The sequence below is a fragment of the Poecilia latipinna genome, unplaced genomic scaffold, assembly GCF_001443285.1.
Source record: "Poecilia latipinna isolate Pla-1442-1.1 unplaced genomic scaffold, P_latipinna-1.0 Scaffold647, whole genome shotgun sequence".
NCBI classification, from domain to species: Eukaryota; Metazoa; Chordata; class Actinopteri; order Cyprinodontiformes; family Poeciliidae; genus Poecilia; species Poecilia latipinna.
The window spans coordinates 96,070-112,424 of record NW_015113263.1 but is presented as its reverse complement, the minus strand read 5'-3'; the positions used below and the strand labels follow the sequence as shown (position 1 = coordinate 112,424).

The following is a 16,355-nucleotide window of genomic DNA, read 5'->3' as shown; positions in this document are numbered from 1 at the left end:
AAATATTGAATTAGTTTCAACATCTGGAGTTGTAAATGTTTCATTAATTTGAGCAGCTTCAGCTCTTCCTCCTCTCTGTCGCACAACTAGACTCTGATTTTGTTTCTCTGCATATAAAAATATCCCAAATCATCACAAAAAACCCTGAAGGTGATCTAATAAAATCAGAAAGATTCAGCTTTACTCACCTGCGATTATTTCGCCTGTGGTGAATTTTCTTCCTGAGACAGCAGAGCAGGATGAAGATGATGAAGAGGAGGATGAGGATGGCAGCGATGAAAGGGGTCAGCTGGTGAATCAGCTGCAGGGAGGGATGAACACAAGAGTGATTGACAGCGCTAAGACCCTCCTCCTGGCTCTGATTGGTCTGACTGATGAGTGTATTTCTACTGGGGGCAGCCGTTCATTATTTTTCAACAAAAGCATTAATTGTTTAATCCAATTTATTAATATTTGCATTTTTATGTTAAATGCAAAATGTATATATTCTTTGTATATCTTTTGCATAATTACTGCTCTGTGTGTTACTAATAATAATACTATTAGTGATAATAAATGTCGTCTCTAGAGATTTTTCAAGATCTTAGATACAGAAAATCAAATATATAAGTCATAATCTCTTAGGAGTCAGTGGATTCTTTCAAAACTAAAATATAATAATAATAATAATAATAATAATAATAATAATAATAATAATAATAATAATAATAATAATAAAGATTTTGTTGAACAAATTTGGATTTGCAAATCTGAATTTATGTTCTTTGAATAAAAAATGATGAAAAGATGTTCCAAACATAAATATGTTTCACTGGATCTTAGATCAGACACACATTCAGGTTTTTGTTTATTTTCAGCAATGTCATGTAAATATTTACTTTTTTTTAGCCAAAACTCAGGCCAGTTTCTAAAGTCAATGTTTAAACAAGGAGTCGGAATTGTTCAAACTACACATGCACTCGATTACAATCATATTTAGGACCAGGTGTAGTTATGCGGAAAACAGCAGATGGCGCTGTGGAGCCTCTAATGGTCATTAAAATAAAAGGAATAAACACAGATATATGTTTGGATTGTCATCATAAGTCAAAGAGACTTTTTAGGAACAGTTTCAATTGATTAGTATTTATTCATTCATTAAATAAGTTCATTTAAATACCTAACTGAACATAAGAGAATAAACAAAAACAAAGGCATAAAGTATATAAAACCGATAAAAATCAAGTGGGAACATGAAATCAAAACACGGTCTGCAGCTCAGCTTCCTCTTGTGTTTACAAAAAGACATAAGAATCAGCAAAAATGAACTTTACATCATGATCAAAGTCTGCATGTGGCCGATTCATTTCTTTATGAGTCACTGAGTTTATATATTCTTAGCGGAAAATATTAAAACATGCTATATTTATGTGAGACAATGTCAGTTTCACTGCTCATCCAGAGATTGTCTCAGATTGTAACCGCCTACAAAACAAAACTTTCTCTGTTTCAAACCAGCGGAGCAGAAATCAGCACATGACAAAATGTCTTCCGCTCAATTACTGGAGTGAAAGTTCAACTCTAATAAAGTACTAATTATTAACTTAGTGCGGTATGTTGGTGAAAAAAAACTAAGGGGAGAGCCGGTGTGTCCATTAGCCCTAAATCATCTAGAGTTAATGGGAGGAGGTCCAGAGGAAGGGAGACAGGAAGGTGAAGGAGAGAAAGACTCCGCCCGAAACATTTAGCGCTCCTCAAAGTCCTGAGATGAGGACTCCAGTTTGCTTTTCTTACTGGAGTGTGTGGGGTGCGCCATACGCTCACCCCACACCTGCTTTAAAGGCTTCGTTGGTGCCGCCCACCACTCACCTTAAAGCTGAATCCGCACCAACATACCATTAGATATATATAAAAAAGTTTTGGGTCGTTTACTTTACAATCTGCCCTAAAAATACACATTCATCTGTCAGCATAATTATTTTTTCATTCTCAAATCCCAGCAGTTTGAGGTTTTTATGTTGTAATCTTACGCGGCGCATTTTCTATTAATCTTCCTTGCAGTCTTTCATAAGTTCACCTGAATGAAGCCGCGGATAAAGAGGAAATCTTTACTTTTTTTAATCTATTTGCGATGTTTCTGTTTTCACCACGTCGCTGTTAAAGTTTTTCTCCGCGTCACAAACGTGGCTGGTTTGGTTCGTTATCGTTATGTTACTGTTCTGCTTCGGCCCGTCTATGACATTTTTTAAAATATATACCGACATGAATACGGAACATAAAAATAAGACGCTTAACTGATATTAATTAATTAATTAATTAATTACCTCTGATGAATCAGATTAAAGGTTTGAGCTTTATTAATAATAATGAACTCAGTAGTCCTAGCTATCAGGTAATTCAATCAGAGAAGTTTATTATTTTACAGTAACAATAAAGACAATTCTGCTAATCCCTCTGGTGCTGCTGCTGATCATATAAAAATCTAAACTTTTTATTAGGACAGTAACAAGCTGCATTATATTAACCAGTGAAAGTAGGAAAAGAAATTTGCTTAATGAAAACAGGCCAATTTGGAAAAAACAAAATTTTCGATAAAAAGATTTTAGCTATGATGAGGTGGTTGTTCGAAATGTATTTCGCAAAACTGCAGTGGAAACAGGAGTCATGTGATCAAGATCCGGACGAAGAAGAAGACAGGAAGTGGGACAATAATGTTTTTTTCATTTATTTATTTTGACAACGTGCAGCTGGCTCCACTCACGACTAAATGCGTTGAATCCAAAGCTCTTCTGACTATAATTTTCCCAAAACCTGGCATAGGTTGCGGCTCCCAAATTAGCGAGGTCGCTCCAAATAAGACGCCAGGGTCTCCTCTGCTTGGCTGAATTACAAATATAATCTGATCTAACCGTTTACATCCATCGCTGCCATAATTGTTAGTGACTTATTGCGTGAACAGACTGGTTCACGCATGATTCTAATTTCATAATGGAAACGCCGCAATTGCAAAATTGTGTTTTTTCGACATTATGATTTGCGGACATTTGTAAAGGAAACGCAGCTACAGAGAAAGACTGGATGTGTTGAGCCGTTTACTTCCTCACCAGCCGCTGTGATCTCCACGCTGCGGCCCATCGCCTCCATCATCACCGTGTAAGGAGCGGCAGGCCGCGAACACATCCTGGTCCCTGCAGACCACACAGGGTCCCTCCGTCTCTCCCACAGGTTGGTGTGGAAGTCGAACAGGACGCTGGCGTTGACCGCAGCAGGTTGAGTCGAGCGGAAACAAGAGACGTTCATCCTGAAGCGGAACCAGAGACAAAAACTGTTTTAAATTGTATTTAGTTGCTACAACCTGGAGTTAAAACTCCACCATAAAGTGGAGCCACATTCTACTTCATGTCTTTACATTTTAAAGCTTTTATTTGTTAGATTCTGCAGTATATTAGGACTTTTTTAAATCAATTTTGGAATAAAATTGTTTTCAGCATAAGTGTATATTCATTATTAAGCTGTTGTCGTGATGGCGATTGCTGAAGTGTAAACCCAAATGCAGAAAGGAGGAGGCAGCAGCTGAGTTCTTTGATGATTTAATGAAGAATGGTTGAAATAACGATGGGTACTTACAAAAAACACAAAATCTAAGGTCGTAACAAAATAAATCCAAAAGATCAAAAACATCAAACCAGCAGACACAGGGAGAAAACAGAGGACGAAGCAGACATGAGGATCTGAGGAGTTAGAATGAGAAGCTTAACTACTGAAGAAGGTTGAGAGCTGAAAACCTGAACTGATGAGACTAAAGTGACAGCAGGTGAGAGGAGCAGCAGCCGGGCTGAGGGCGGGGAGCCGGAAATGACACCAGAGACCAAAAGACAGGAGGGGAAACCAGAAGAACCAAACAGAAACAATAAGAACCAAGGAACACAGAACGAGAATAACTAGGACTAAACAAAAAAATAACCTGACCGGAAACAGGAATGGAGAATAAGAATAACTAAACCTAGAGTAATGAAATAACTAAGAAACCAACATAACCAGAAACACGATGATGACTCAAAGAAAACAAAACAAATTTAACCAGAGATGACACAGAGTCCTGAGCGGTGACTTCATCAGACCCGTCATTCTGAAACAAATGATGTGAAATCTGAACATTTTCTTTGTTTACTGGCAAAAACTGCAGCTGGAATAAAAACGTCACTTCATCACGATCCTGAACGACCTTAAGGTTTGAGATTACTGAAGTCTGGAGAAACTATTTGATCGTTTTGTGTGTTTGTTAGAAAGATAACTAATATATGATGCAAGACATTTCTAACTGCTGCACATAACATGCCGACATATCCGATGTCGAAAAGTCAGAACTTTGGAAGGAAAACTGAACATTTTTCATGACAAATTTACAAGATTTCCTCTGAAAACCAAGATGTCTTCTGCATTACAAAGTGAAGTCCGGATACATTTCGGGTTCAACTTCGGGTTCGGACCAGTTTTAATGTTTTATTTAGGCCCGGTCTAAAGTTTAAATTGTTAGTGAGTAAAATTAGTCAGACAGTGCATCAGCACTTCCATCTTATTTACCTATAGAGAAAAAAAGAATTGAATCAATGAGGAACGGAAGGTAGTTAGGATGAGAAGTCCGAACCGAACATCTGCATCGGCCGAACAGGAAACTGACTGGCTGCATGCAGCACGGAGTCAAATTAAACAGAAAACTGTTAAAACCAACTCGGTCTGAAGCATCGTGTCGGACTTTGTGATCCTAAAGTCGAAATGCTTGAAATAAATGAAGCTCATTTCTCCAGACAAGATTTTTTTATTTTGCAAAAAAGACAAACAATAATCGTAAACTCACTTAAAGGAGGTGCAAGTTTTAAGTAATCTGAACAATAAAACCCGATGAGAGACGGAAAGAGCCGTCATGTTAGGCTCCGCCCACTTCCACCTGAGCCTTACAGAAAACACCAGACTGGACTCAGCGCTGGACGGTCATTTATCTCTGCGAAACCGCAACAGCTCGACTAAGAATGGAGCATTTTACCTGACAAACAAAATGTAGAGCATAAATTCCGAAATGTGAAGAAAATGCTACATGTCTTTAGATAAAAATCTATTAATTGTATTTTTTTCAAAGTTAATATTCACTTTTTTTTTTTTTACCATAAATACATACTTGCATTCAGAAGTTCCCTAATTAGTCAACTTCTGCACAGTCCTGGTTGCAGAGCTGCAGATGCATCAGCTTTGATCAAGTTACTTGGAACACGGAAGCTTCCGCAATGGAGGAAAACCCTGTCGCGCATTTTATTATTAATATTCGCTTTCAATTAAAGTTCTGAATAGAGCAAAAAAAAAAAAAAAAAACGGCTGGGCATAAAATGAAAAAATAAAAACCATCAAACCAAATTCCAAAAAGCATTTTAAAAAACCCTAAAACAGAGTTAATAATAAAATATATTTTCATGCAACTTCTGCATTTCAGTGCCGCAGAGGCTCGTATAAAACCAGGCAGCGGAGTTAAAGCTGCTTTTCCATCCGAACAGAAAGCAGAAAGCTCCGTGCAGGAGAGGGAGTGAAGGAAACTATGAACTAAATCAAAAGCGCGGTTTAACTCACCTCGTTTGGTTCGATTAGTTTCTGGTTGGACCCTCGGTTCGCCAGAAAAGGTCCAGAACCAGAACCAGCCAGACCGAGAGAATCAGAGAACAAGGTTGGAAAATTCATCTTAATGTCCGTCAAAGAAAAGTTTCAGATTAAGATCGTTCAAGAATTTTTAAAACACAGCGGCGCTTTGAGAGAGTTCCTGGAATGAACACGGAAGTGTGTGTGGTGTGTGTGTGTGGTGTGTGTGTGTGGTGTGTGTGTGTGTGTGTGTGTGTGACTATGACTCATCCAGACATTCATATCACAAAGTTCCGTCTTTGCAGCTTTGCTTCTTTTCTCCACACATTATTCAAATAATTATTCCAGATAATCTTTAACCCCCGTATGGATTCAGTTTTGCACTAGAATTTATCTGAATTTCTTTTACATGTTTATCGAAAAACCGGAGAAAAAGAAGATCACAAATAATTAACTCATTAAATAGAAAAGTGAAAAGGTCAAACCTGGTTGCAGCTGACAAAAAATAAAGTCTAATTAAATATTTTTGCCAATATTAGCGAACTCTGTTTCTTTACTTATTTGCAGATGCGAGACGGACTAGTTTTCAATTAGAAACCGTGTAAACGGTAAAAAAAAAAAACGGTACAACAAATTAAGAAACAACAAAGATAAAGTTACAACATAAAAATACTGTGGAGTAATTAAATAGCATCCTGACGTGAACATATCAGTCACGGCTGAAGCTTCTTGTGCTTTTCTGTCCCTGATAGAAACTTATAACTTTCTGGTTGCTGAAAAACAGAACTGATTTTTCCTTGCTCCCACGGGAAAAATCAGAATGTGAGGAAAGGTTTCCTCTGCTCTGCTGCTCAATATGAAAAATAGAAACAAATAAAATCTACTGGAATCTGCAGATTTATGTCAGATCCGCTATTCTTCTTCAATATTGTTTATAAATGCGGTTTTGAGAACAAAGCGTCATTGAATGGTGTGTCTGAACATGTCTGGACATGTTTATCAGTGGAAACCAACAGTCGCTGCAGATTTCATTACGATGGATGCAGTTTGCGTTCAGATGCTTCAGTGTGATAAGATCTGTGGTTTTCCCCCGATATAAACAAATGTTTGAGTGGAACTGCTGGCCGTGTCTGCAGGACTGAGCCTCATTCACCTGATGTTAATAAAATGCAGTGAATCAGATTGTGCCACGTTTTTAAACTCGTTTCCTCCTGACTTTACACTTATTCCTCTTCTACAACTTTGAAAACAAAACATACAGATCAGATTATAGATGTTTTCTGTCCTGCTGCCAGTTGTGGTCACAGTGGATAATTGAAGTTAGAGAAATGTGACTGTGCATTAAGTTGTTTACAGTGTATTATACTGTAACAGTCACTCAGAGATCGGCCTGCTTAACGCTACATCTGGCTGCCGATTTCTCTTTTTTTCTTGGTTTTAGTTCTTTACTTCTTTTCCTGTTGTTTTTTGCATGACTCGGCAGTTAAGAAGCTTCTGTGCGTCATCCTGGTCTGCTGCAGCACCACATCAAATGAGAAGAGCTGGCAGCAGCTTTGTATTTACTTCATGACTTGTTTAACATTTGATCATCTTCTGTCTTTTCTCTGCAGGCCTGCTTCATCCTGATGGTGGTGTTCTGACTATCTGTCATACCCGTCAATCCAGCAAACCTTATGGTAATGCACAAGTCAATGTTATATCACATACTGCTATAAATCTGTCATACCTGTGTGTTGTTTCTCAGAGGTTGTTGTTTTCTCCCACTGCTGTTACAGTCTATTTGAACACTAACAGACCCACTTCCTCTGAATCATGAGTTAGCCTCAAATACGAGACGTGGGAGGTTTTAGTGAAGATCTGTCAATGAAGGTGTTATTTTCACATGTGCATTTCATGAAAGATTCCAGCTGTTTTATCATCTATTGTCACAGTTTTTAAACAAATTAATGCATTTTAGAGCAGGTTCATATCTAACATGTTTTAAAAAACCTGGAACATTTGAATGATAAAAGGTTTAATCAGTGGGTTTGGATTGTCAATCAGCAGCTAAAATAGGATTTAAGTAATAAAAGACACAACTGGGAGTAAAATAGTGAAATTAAAGCTAAAGTTGAGGTTTTTAAGTAGTTATTAACTTTAATTTAACAAAAGATTATTGTTGAATTATTGTTATTGCTGTACCAACCGTCTAGACCCCTCAGAACTTCTGGTTCTGCTCTGCATCCCCAGAACCAGAACCAAACGAGGAGAAGCAGCATTCAGTTTCTATGCACCACAGATTTGGAACAAACTTCCAGAAAACTGTAAAACAGCTGAAACACTGAGAGCCTTTAAATCTCAACTTAAAACCCACCAGGTTGGAGCTGCTTATGGCTAAATTAGGGTTTTGATGTCTTCGATGTTTTTAATGTTTTATCTTTAGTTTTTATCTATTAATGTCACATACTGTTTTTATTTCTTTAATTATGTAAAGCACCTTGAAATGCCTCACTGCTGAAATGTGCTAAATGTGCTATACAAATAAAATTTGATTGAATTTGAAAAGAAACAAATAAAAAACTGTGTGAGCTTTTTGTTTCCTTCACAAATGAGTAAAAATAGATGGTTTATCATCATTTTTGGCATCATGATCCAAAGTATTTATAACTTCATTATTCTGCCACAACTTCATCTTTGAGGTGAATAAAAAAAAAAAGTAAAAACCTGCAGCAAAAATGGTTTAGTAAAAATGATTTTTATTGCAGAAGTCAGAATGAAATGCAGCTGAATCAGTTTAACTACAGCACCAGTTTTACACAGAAACAAAAGCAATTCAATATTCACACCTTACAGGATTTATTAATGGCATCAAAGCATCAACAGAAATGATATTAAGTAGCAGCTTTGTGCATCACACGGACCTAATTAACCTCAGAGGCAGAAAATACAGTAAAAGCAATAGAAACACTAAAATCAGTAAAAACGGTGAGCTCATGTTGTTCCAAAGCTAATTTTCTTTTTCTTGATTCAGAGGTTGCATCCTTCCAAGAATCTTCCAAATGTCATTAAATCATAGAAGGAAACTAAGAAACAATAAAGCAAAACTTAGTGATGTTATGTTGATGCAGATTTATGACACGTCTGAACGTTTGTTCAGACTGCAGACAGAAACGTTTCTGGCTCCAGGAAAGGAAGCGGCTCTTCTCCTAACATACCTAAGCAGCAGTCAGAAAACCGTAATTTAATGCCGATAACCCAACAAAGCTGGTTCCTATGAAAGACCTTAAAGACTTTTCTGAAATAACTGGATGGTGTAGATGAACTCTGTATTAAGCTCAAACAAGATGAGGAAGCTGCCAAATGACTTCAGGCAGAAACAGGCCTCAGATCACATGACCTTTGGTTTGTATTTGAGTTGGCGGACTGTATGATGAGTTTGCAGTTGCAGATTTTCTCAGTTTGTATTTGTGGACGGCAAACCAGATGATCAAACCCACGAGAATCACAGCAACTGCAGCACCGGGGAAGAGAAATGCTGTCAAACTGTCGACGCACACGGATTCAGAAAAGCAAAACTCTGAAAAACAAGGAAGAAATGAGAGTTACTGCAGAGAAACAACAAAGTAAACACAGAAATCAGATTTAAGTGAATTAAAGAAGACGGCTCCTGGATTTCTGTTTGCCCTGCTGAACTGTTGATGCTCTTAAAGGTTATTTCTGGGGTTGTTTGGTTCATAGTTCAATAAAGTCCAGCAGGTATTGATAAAAATCTGTTTCTGCTGGTAGAACAAAAAGAGACAGAATTCAACAGTTTGTTGAATATTTTAACTGTTGAGCAAATCTCCTCACAAACATTCAGTATCCCAGATTATGACATGTTATTCCACTATAGGTAACATTATATCATTATTTAGTTAAGAGGTGAAATTTTCCAGCAAAAAACTAAAAGTTGTTCTAATAAGACAAATCCAAACATCTAAGTGGAGATATCTTTGGGTTTATCCAAAAAGAGGCGGGGCTAATGTTGCAATAAGGGCCAGTACTGCCTTTGTAGATCTGTACAACTTTTATTAAAAAATACATATTTTTTTTTACAGATTTGTTGTGATGGCATGTTCTGAGAAAAAAATCCTTTGCCTTCTTCCAGTGCTAAATAGAAACAACCAATCAGAGCCAGGGGGCGGGGCTTAGCACTGTCAGCTAGCAGAGACATGTGAATGCTAAGGCTAGTTAGCATAGCCACCAATGATGACAAAAATGTCTTTTCTGTAACGGCAAGTTGCTTCTTTTGCATTAGCACATTGAGCAACTACTACATGAGCTTGATTGACAGCACTAAGCCCCGCCTCCTGGCTCTGGTTGCTTTTGGTGTTTTTCTTCAGACGGCAGTAGCAGCTCAGGGAGACGAAGGAGGAGATCAATCTGTTCAGAGTATCTGTCTCATAACTGGTGACAGTTTTAACAAATATTTTTTAAATAAAAATTACAAACTGCAGCTTTAATTTAACAAAACATGGTTACAAATTACATGTCATGGTTTGGGTATAAGGTGAAGGGAAACACACGGTGGCGTTCTGGGATGAGGATGGAAAAAGTGCTTATGTCTAAAACCAGTTACACAGATCCAGACACACCAGGATGAGCCAGCAGGAACAGAGGACAGGTGAGACTGAATACACGACACCAGGGGTTAAATTAATCAAAACACATAAAACAAAAACCCAAATCCTCATAATACAGCTTTTCCTTAAGCTACAGAAACACTATAGTTTATCTTGGATAATTTACAACATCCTGGTGGTGATGATAGTAGTTAAAACAAAAGATCTGCACTGATGAGATTTAGAGCAGGAGTCCAGGACGGCAACGATCTGGACGCAGAACAAGAGTCAGGAGTTTCGCTGTTCAAGGCTCAGACAGATTGATGTTCTGCAGTTAATGTGTTTGAACTTCATCAGTAAAACAGAAGATAAAACCCTGAGATCTGTTCATCTCTAGGCTGGTGATGAACGACAGGCAGAAGGTTTGAACACCACTGATTCAGATAAACCTCAGAATCTGATAACATCTGAGGTTTCCAGGGTCACACTGTGGATGTTGCCTTCACTAATTCACCAATTAATTTTCACTTCTGCTTCAAGGACAGAGTAACATGTTAGCTGGAGAAGGGGATTACACAACGTTTCTCTGGTGTCTCGATAAAAAAGCCTCTTATGCAGCAACTATCGTTTTTCTCTGTGTGTTTTTGTCTTGAAATTCTCCTGACAGCCGTGTTACCTCTCTGGTTAGTGCAGGAGCTCTGCTTCCTGTTTCCTTCAAATATCTGCATACAGAGCAGCTTTGACCTTCAATCATTATGATGCCAGTTTTCTTCAGTAACTAGGCAGAAATCGGTTCACTGAACTTCATCTGCACAAAGTTCAAAGTGTGCAGTCATCTGGAGCAGATAAGTTTCCATTACAATAATAATATGAAACTTTCACATCTTCACCACAGTGGAACATTTTTCTCCTGCAGCTTCGCTTCTCTGACTCTGGAGGTTTTGAAAAACAGAAAATTGTTTTGTTTTCTCAAGTTTTTAGTTTATCCTTTTATTCAATTTCTTTATTATTGAATAACTTAACTGTGATTAATAGACGTTTGTGTCTGTGATAAACTTTTTTTAGTTAATCTGTCTTGTTTGAGCATCAAAGCTGAGTGTGAATAATGCATTTTATTTTGGACTTTAATCCAGGGAATGACATCTAAGGAGCAGAGCATGTTTCTGATAATCCACTAGCAGCAGAGCTGATTCTTCATTTAGTGCTTTACTGTCTTTTTTCCAAACAATCAAATCAAGTTTCAACATCAGCTCTGACTGGCTGGAGTTCAGAATCTACTGATGTTCTGCAGGTTTTCTGACCAAAGTCCTGCTGCAGTCAAATTGGCAAAATTAGCAGAGTTAGCAACAAAGTTAGCATCAGAGTTAGCATCAGAGTTAGCATCAGAGCTAGCAATGTTCAACAACTATAAAACTGAAACGGTGAGTTAAACGTTTGCCCAAAGAATCACTTCCTGCAGTTGAAACTGTGCAGGTTTGGGGTCAACATGTCACATTAAACATGGTTTAATTTAGTGCGTTAGCATTAGTTTCTACCTTAGTTTTAACATTAGCTTTGCTTTAGCATTAGCAGAACTAATGTTTATGATTAGTGCTTTAGGATTAATGTAATTAATGTTTTAGTGGTGCTGACATTTAGACCAGACTTTTTACGCTTAAAATGAAAAGACATGAAGGTCAACACAGAGCAATTAGTTTGGGTAAAACAGAGAGTGGACATTATGCATTGAGAACAATTAAACAAACTCCACCAATCAGAATGTGTCAGAAGGTGGAAAGACCCTACAAATGAAATATTGTGCAGACGGTTTGACAAACTAAATATTTGAGATCTGGACTCGGTTTGACTGAAGAAAATTTTCTGAAATGATGTGCTCATCAGTTACCTTCAGCAAACATCATCTGAGCAGAAACTAATGACTGAATATCAACAACCACGTCTTGGTATGACTGAATCAAACTCAGACTGCTTACTGGTTGGTGGAGGAACATCATCAAGCTCCAAGAGGCTGCAGTTCACTGCAACACAACAGGAAATATGCTGATGAGCTGAAGAAAAGCCGACATGCTCACAGAAACACGTCTCTGTGGAAGTGATCTCACCTCTGCAGTCAACAGTCCAATCAAACTGAAGGAAGGAAACAATGAAATTTAAATCCAAACCATCATTTAAATCTGACAGATTGATGCTAAAACTGCTTAACATTTTATTTAACATTTCTTTCTCTTCCTACTTTATTCTCTGTTGGTGAAGTTTGTTTCACTTTCAAACACTTGGTGACGTGCATCAGGTGAGGATGGCAGATCTTCAGGTCGATGTGGTCGACGGTCACGTTCTCTACCAGGCTCTCATTGACTGAAGAACCCTGGGCGATCACAACCTTAAGGAAGATTGAGTTTATCACATAATCACTTCATGTTCTGCAGCAGAGTGCGTCTCGTCTCGTTGTCTTCTCTCTTTTTTCACTTACATCTCGGTCTGCCCACTGTGTGTCGCAGTCATCTGAGGCGGTCCACTGGGACAGCTGGTACCTAAAGAAACGGGTTGGAAGTCGACTGACGCTGCAGTTCAGAGGTGAAAGGTCAGCAGCTGCAGGAAGCAACAGCTGCACCAAACCTGAAATAAATTAAATTAAAATTGCCTCAGAAAGTCAGAAATGCTTAGATATCAAAGAGAGAATCAACATGCCAGCACACCATCAGCCAAGTGGTTATAACGATATGCCTGATATTAATTTTAGGCAATGTAGCAGTTATAGTTTAATCTGCGAAGTGAAAGATGCATATGCAATCATGGCACAGCTGAGAAAACATCAGTAAGGCAGAAACAATCAGCTGTTTATGTTGCATACAGGTAGAGCTTCCTAGCTAGCAAGGTAGCATAGCATCCTGCTAGCCAACATTCTGTCTCCATTTTAAACTGGATTAAACAGGAAACAGGTCATGTTCAGATGTTGTTCTGGTTCTTCCTCCTGGAGGAGTCGATGGATTCTCTGGGTCATTTTGGGAGGAGACGGTTCATCAGGCCCGGATCGGCTAATCAGGAGAACCGGGACATTTCCCCATGGGCCGGCCTATGGCAGGCAGTTTAACATAAAATCAGTTTCCTCTATTTGTAATTACATCTAAAAATGAGCTTGGTCTAGACCAGGGGTGTCCAAAGTGGGTCCTGGAGGCCCGGCATCCTGCACGTTTTAGTTCTCTCCCTGGTGGTGTTCCTCTTAGGCCTTCTAACGAGCATCATTTGATCCAGGTGCGTTAAACCAGGGAGAGAATAAAACATGCAGGATGCCGGGCCTCAGGGACCCACTTTGGACACCCCTGGTCTAGACAACCGTGAAAATTTGACATGAAATCATGTGGAATCAGTCGACATTATGAAGTAATTCTTGCCTGCAATGAATCGGAAATATTTTAGAAAAATACTCTTAATTTCAAGGCTACACAGAACAGCGCACTCTATTGTTGACTTAACATGTACATTGGTAAGTATGCTTACTCCAAATGCAAGATTATAATGACATGAGTCAATACTACTAATAATATCTTATCTAAAGTGGGCTGGTCTGATGCGTGAAAATCCAGGGCAGTTTTGTGTTTTCTCCACCGTTTCCTGGAGACCCAAAGCTGTAGAATCGGCTTTGCAACCCGTTCCAGATGGATGGATGTCAGTAACTTTGTTTATAATCTGTTCTGGGATTTGTTTGGACATGGTGCATTACTTTTCAAACTCTTTTTCCTACTTTACGCTGTCAGAAAGATTCTGTTTAAGAAATCCTGCTTTTATTTCAGAATTATTGAGGCTTTTGGTTTAGTGGCCGGTTTTAAATCTGTTTGCTGAACTGAAACTACACCAGATTCTCAGCTTCCAATATGAACACTCAAGTAAAAACCACATGACAACAAAATAGTAAAGATGAGACATCTGACTCAGACTAGAAAATCTGCTTATTCTATGCGACGCAGGGGAAAAACCCAGGTTGTGATTGAGGATGTGGCCCTAAAGCCAACTGGTAGTCCACTCAAATAATATCAAGTGGCCCAGAGTCTCCCAATTAACACCAGGTAGGTCTGGCTTAAAATGATGAAACAGAAATGGTATACAAAACCTATTTATACATTCTTTTACAATATTAATAGACTTTATTATTCTGATTTAAAACCCAATAAAGCACAGGAACCCAGGACAAGAGAAGCAATGAGACCTAAGCAAAAACTGCAAACCAAATTAGTAGAAACACAAATTGACAAAATAATGTTAAAAGCAAATCCCACATTGTCTCAACCCAGTTATAAAGCTGTGCCCAATCAGCTAATTCATAAAAATAAAGAGATATAAACTGTCATTCTGGTTCCGTAGAGCTTGTGCAACTCCAGCTGTAGAAGACGACCTATGAGCTGAGAGCATCTAAACTACAAAACAAATGCACTCGGTGAGAAGCAACAGCAGCAATCTTAATCAGCCACACAACGGGTACATCCAGACGCTGCAGTGAGAAGCCACTGAAATGCATCCAAGCAATCAGAAATCACGTCAAGTAGCAACAATATAAAAGCGACCTGACGTTACACAGAACCAGCCACAAGTGGCATCAAAGATCCATTTATTCTACCAGCAGCACAAATAGCCACGATCCGGAACTTGGTGCAGCAGCCCGATGAGCCCGGATCCAACTGCGCACAACGGACCTGAGACCCGGTGGGAATTTACATTCACGTTTGTAAACAATGTTTAAGTAAAATCTCCCGGTTACATCCATGAGACTGTTACAACACGTGAAAGAATCTACAGTCAAGTCAATAACAGCTGTGAATACATTTAACACCTGAGTTTAAGCTGAAATCTCTTCTCACTGTTGTGAAAAGCCCCAGTGGTTCTGACAGTGAACACCGAGCCCCGTTTGCATCACCACAGTTTCAGTTGGACAGTTTTTCCTCCTCCGGTGAGTTTTTGGCTTTTGCAGATCTGGTCTTATAAACTCCTCACCACTTTGTGGTTACCTGGTCGTTGCTGCTGCTGCTTTCTGATTCTTCCTCTGACCAGAGCAACTAAACTACAACCAGTCAAACATTGAAGCCCCCAGCGGTTTAACTGTCGCTACAGGAGGGACCGAGACGTTTCTAAATAATCTGAAATGCTACAGATAAATATAATTCAGACAGTTTGTTGTCACCTCTTTGGGTTTGGGAGAAATGCATTCCTGAATGTTCTCGATGCGGAGCGACGACTTCTCTAATCTGCAGTAAAATTATGCAATATTGATTCTTGACATAGTATATGTATGTAAAAGTAATAGATACGTCATAAATACAAACTTAAGATTGTTGTGCATCTCATTTTCTGCTCGGATATTTCTCTTTCTTTCCTGCTCCGTAACGCACCAAGTAGAGACGTCTCTACCTGACCGTAAAGATTTCTCTGTTTAATAAGGAAACGACCCACCGGGAAAATATACAAGTCCAGAAAAGCATCAACTGATTCGGACCAAATAAAAGAACAACAGACTTCAGAAACGCCCAAAACGAGTCACGTTTTCTGCGTCACTTGAGAAAACGTTTAAAAACCTGATCAGACATGGGCTTCTGATCCGGACGTCTTTAATTATCCAGGATCTTTGGATCTGGAGTTAAACTCACCTGTCAACGCAAGCAGCCGGCAGATCCCAGAGAGGTCCATGCCGAGCAGAAACCCCCGAACCTGTGTGATACCTGCCGGTTTCTGGTTGTGGTTCTCTGTCCGCCTCCTCCCCGCCTGCATGAAGAGCTGCAGCTCAGAGTCTCTTTTCTGTCTCGTCCCGCCCCTTGCGGCTGCTCTGTCTTTAACAAGTCACCCGATGCCGACTATTTTCATTATGAGTTTGTTTGAGCTTTAAATATGTTTACCAACTTGATTTTTATCAGCTTTTTATTATGCATTAAAATAGCATTATTATAAATATTCAAACAGTATCATATACAGTATGTGTGAAACATGCCTGGTATCATCATGTGTCGCTACATTGCAGCAATATTGTAGTTGTTGATTTTAACCTTACAGAATTGGCAACTTAAAAAAGATTTGGATTTTGAAACGCAGAATGGTATTTAAGTGTAATATTAGTGTATTATTTTAACTACCCCCCCCGCCAGCCTGGTCGGCATCTATCCCACCTAAACTTGTGTATGACGTCAA

General features: G+C 38.8%; 1 protein-coding gene across 1 annotated transcript; it reads right to left on the bottom strand.

The window, feature by feature from the left end:
- Positions 1-8,321: 8,321 nt before the first annotated feature.
- LOC106954336 (uncharacterized) lies at positions 8,322-15,970 on the bottom strand. Its single transcript, XM_015043750.1, has 6 exons — positions 15,821-15,970; positions 12,655-12,800; positions 12,418-12,564; positions 12,287-12,311; positions 12,158-12,202; positions 8,322-9,160 (listed from the first exon to the last, which is right to left on the bottom strand). The coding sequence occupies exons 1-6, from the start codon at positions 15,939-15,941 to the stop codon at positions 8,967-8,969; spliced, it is 678 nt and encodes a 225-aa protein (XP_014899236.1). The 5' UTR covers positions 15,942-15,970; the 3' UTR covers positions 8,322-8,966.
- Positions 15,971-16,355: the final 385 nt, after the last annotated feature.

Coding starts and splice junctions, on each gene's coding strand:
- LOC106954336 (XM_015043750.1), bottom strand. CDS start 15,941: ATGCAGGCGGGGAGGAGGCGGACAGAGAACCACAACCAGAAACCGGCA. Junction 12,801..15,820: donor CCGGCTGCTTGCGTTGACAG/GTGAGTTTAACT, acceptor AATTTATTTCAG/GTTTGGTGCAGCTGTTGCTT. Junction 9,161..12,157: donor TGATGTTCCTCCACCAACCA/GTAAGCAGTCTG, acceptor CTTGTTTTTCAG/AGTTTTGCTTTTCTGAATCC.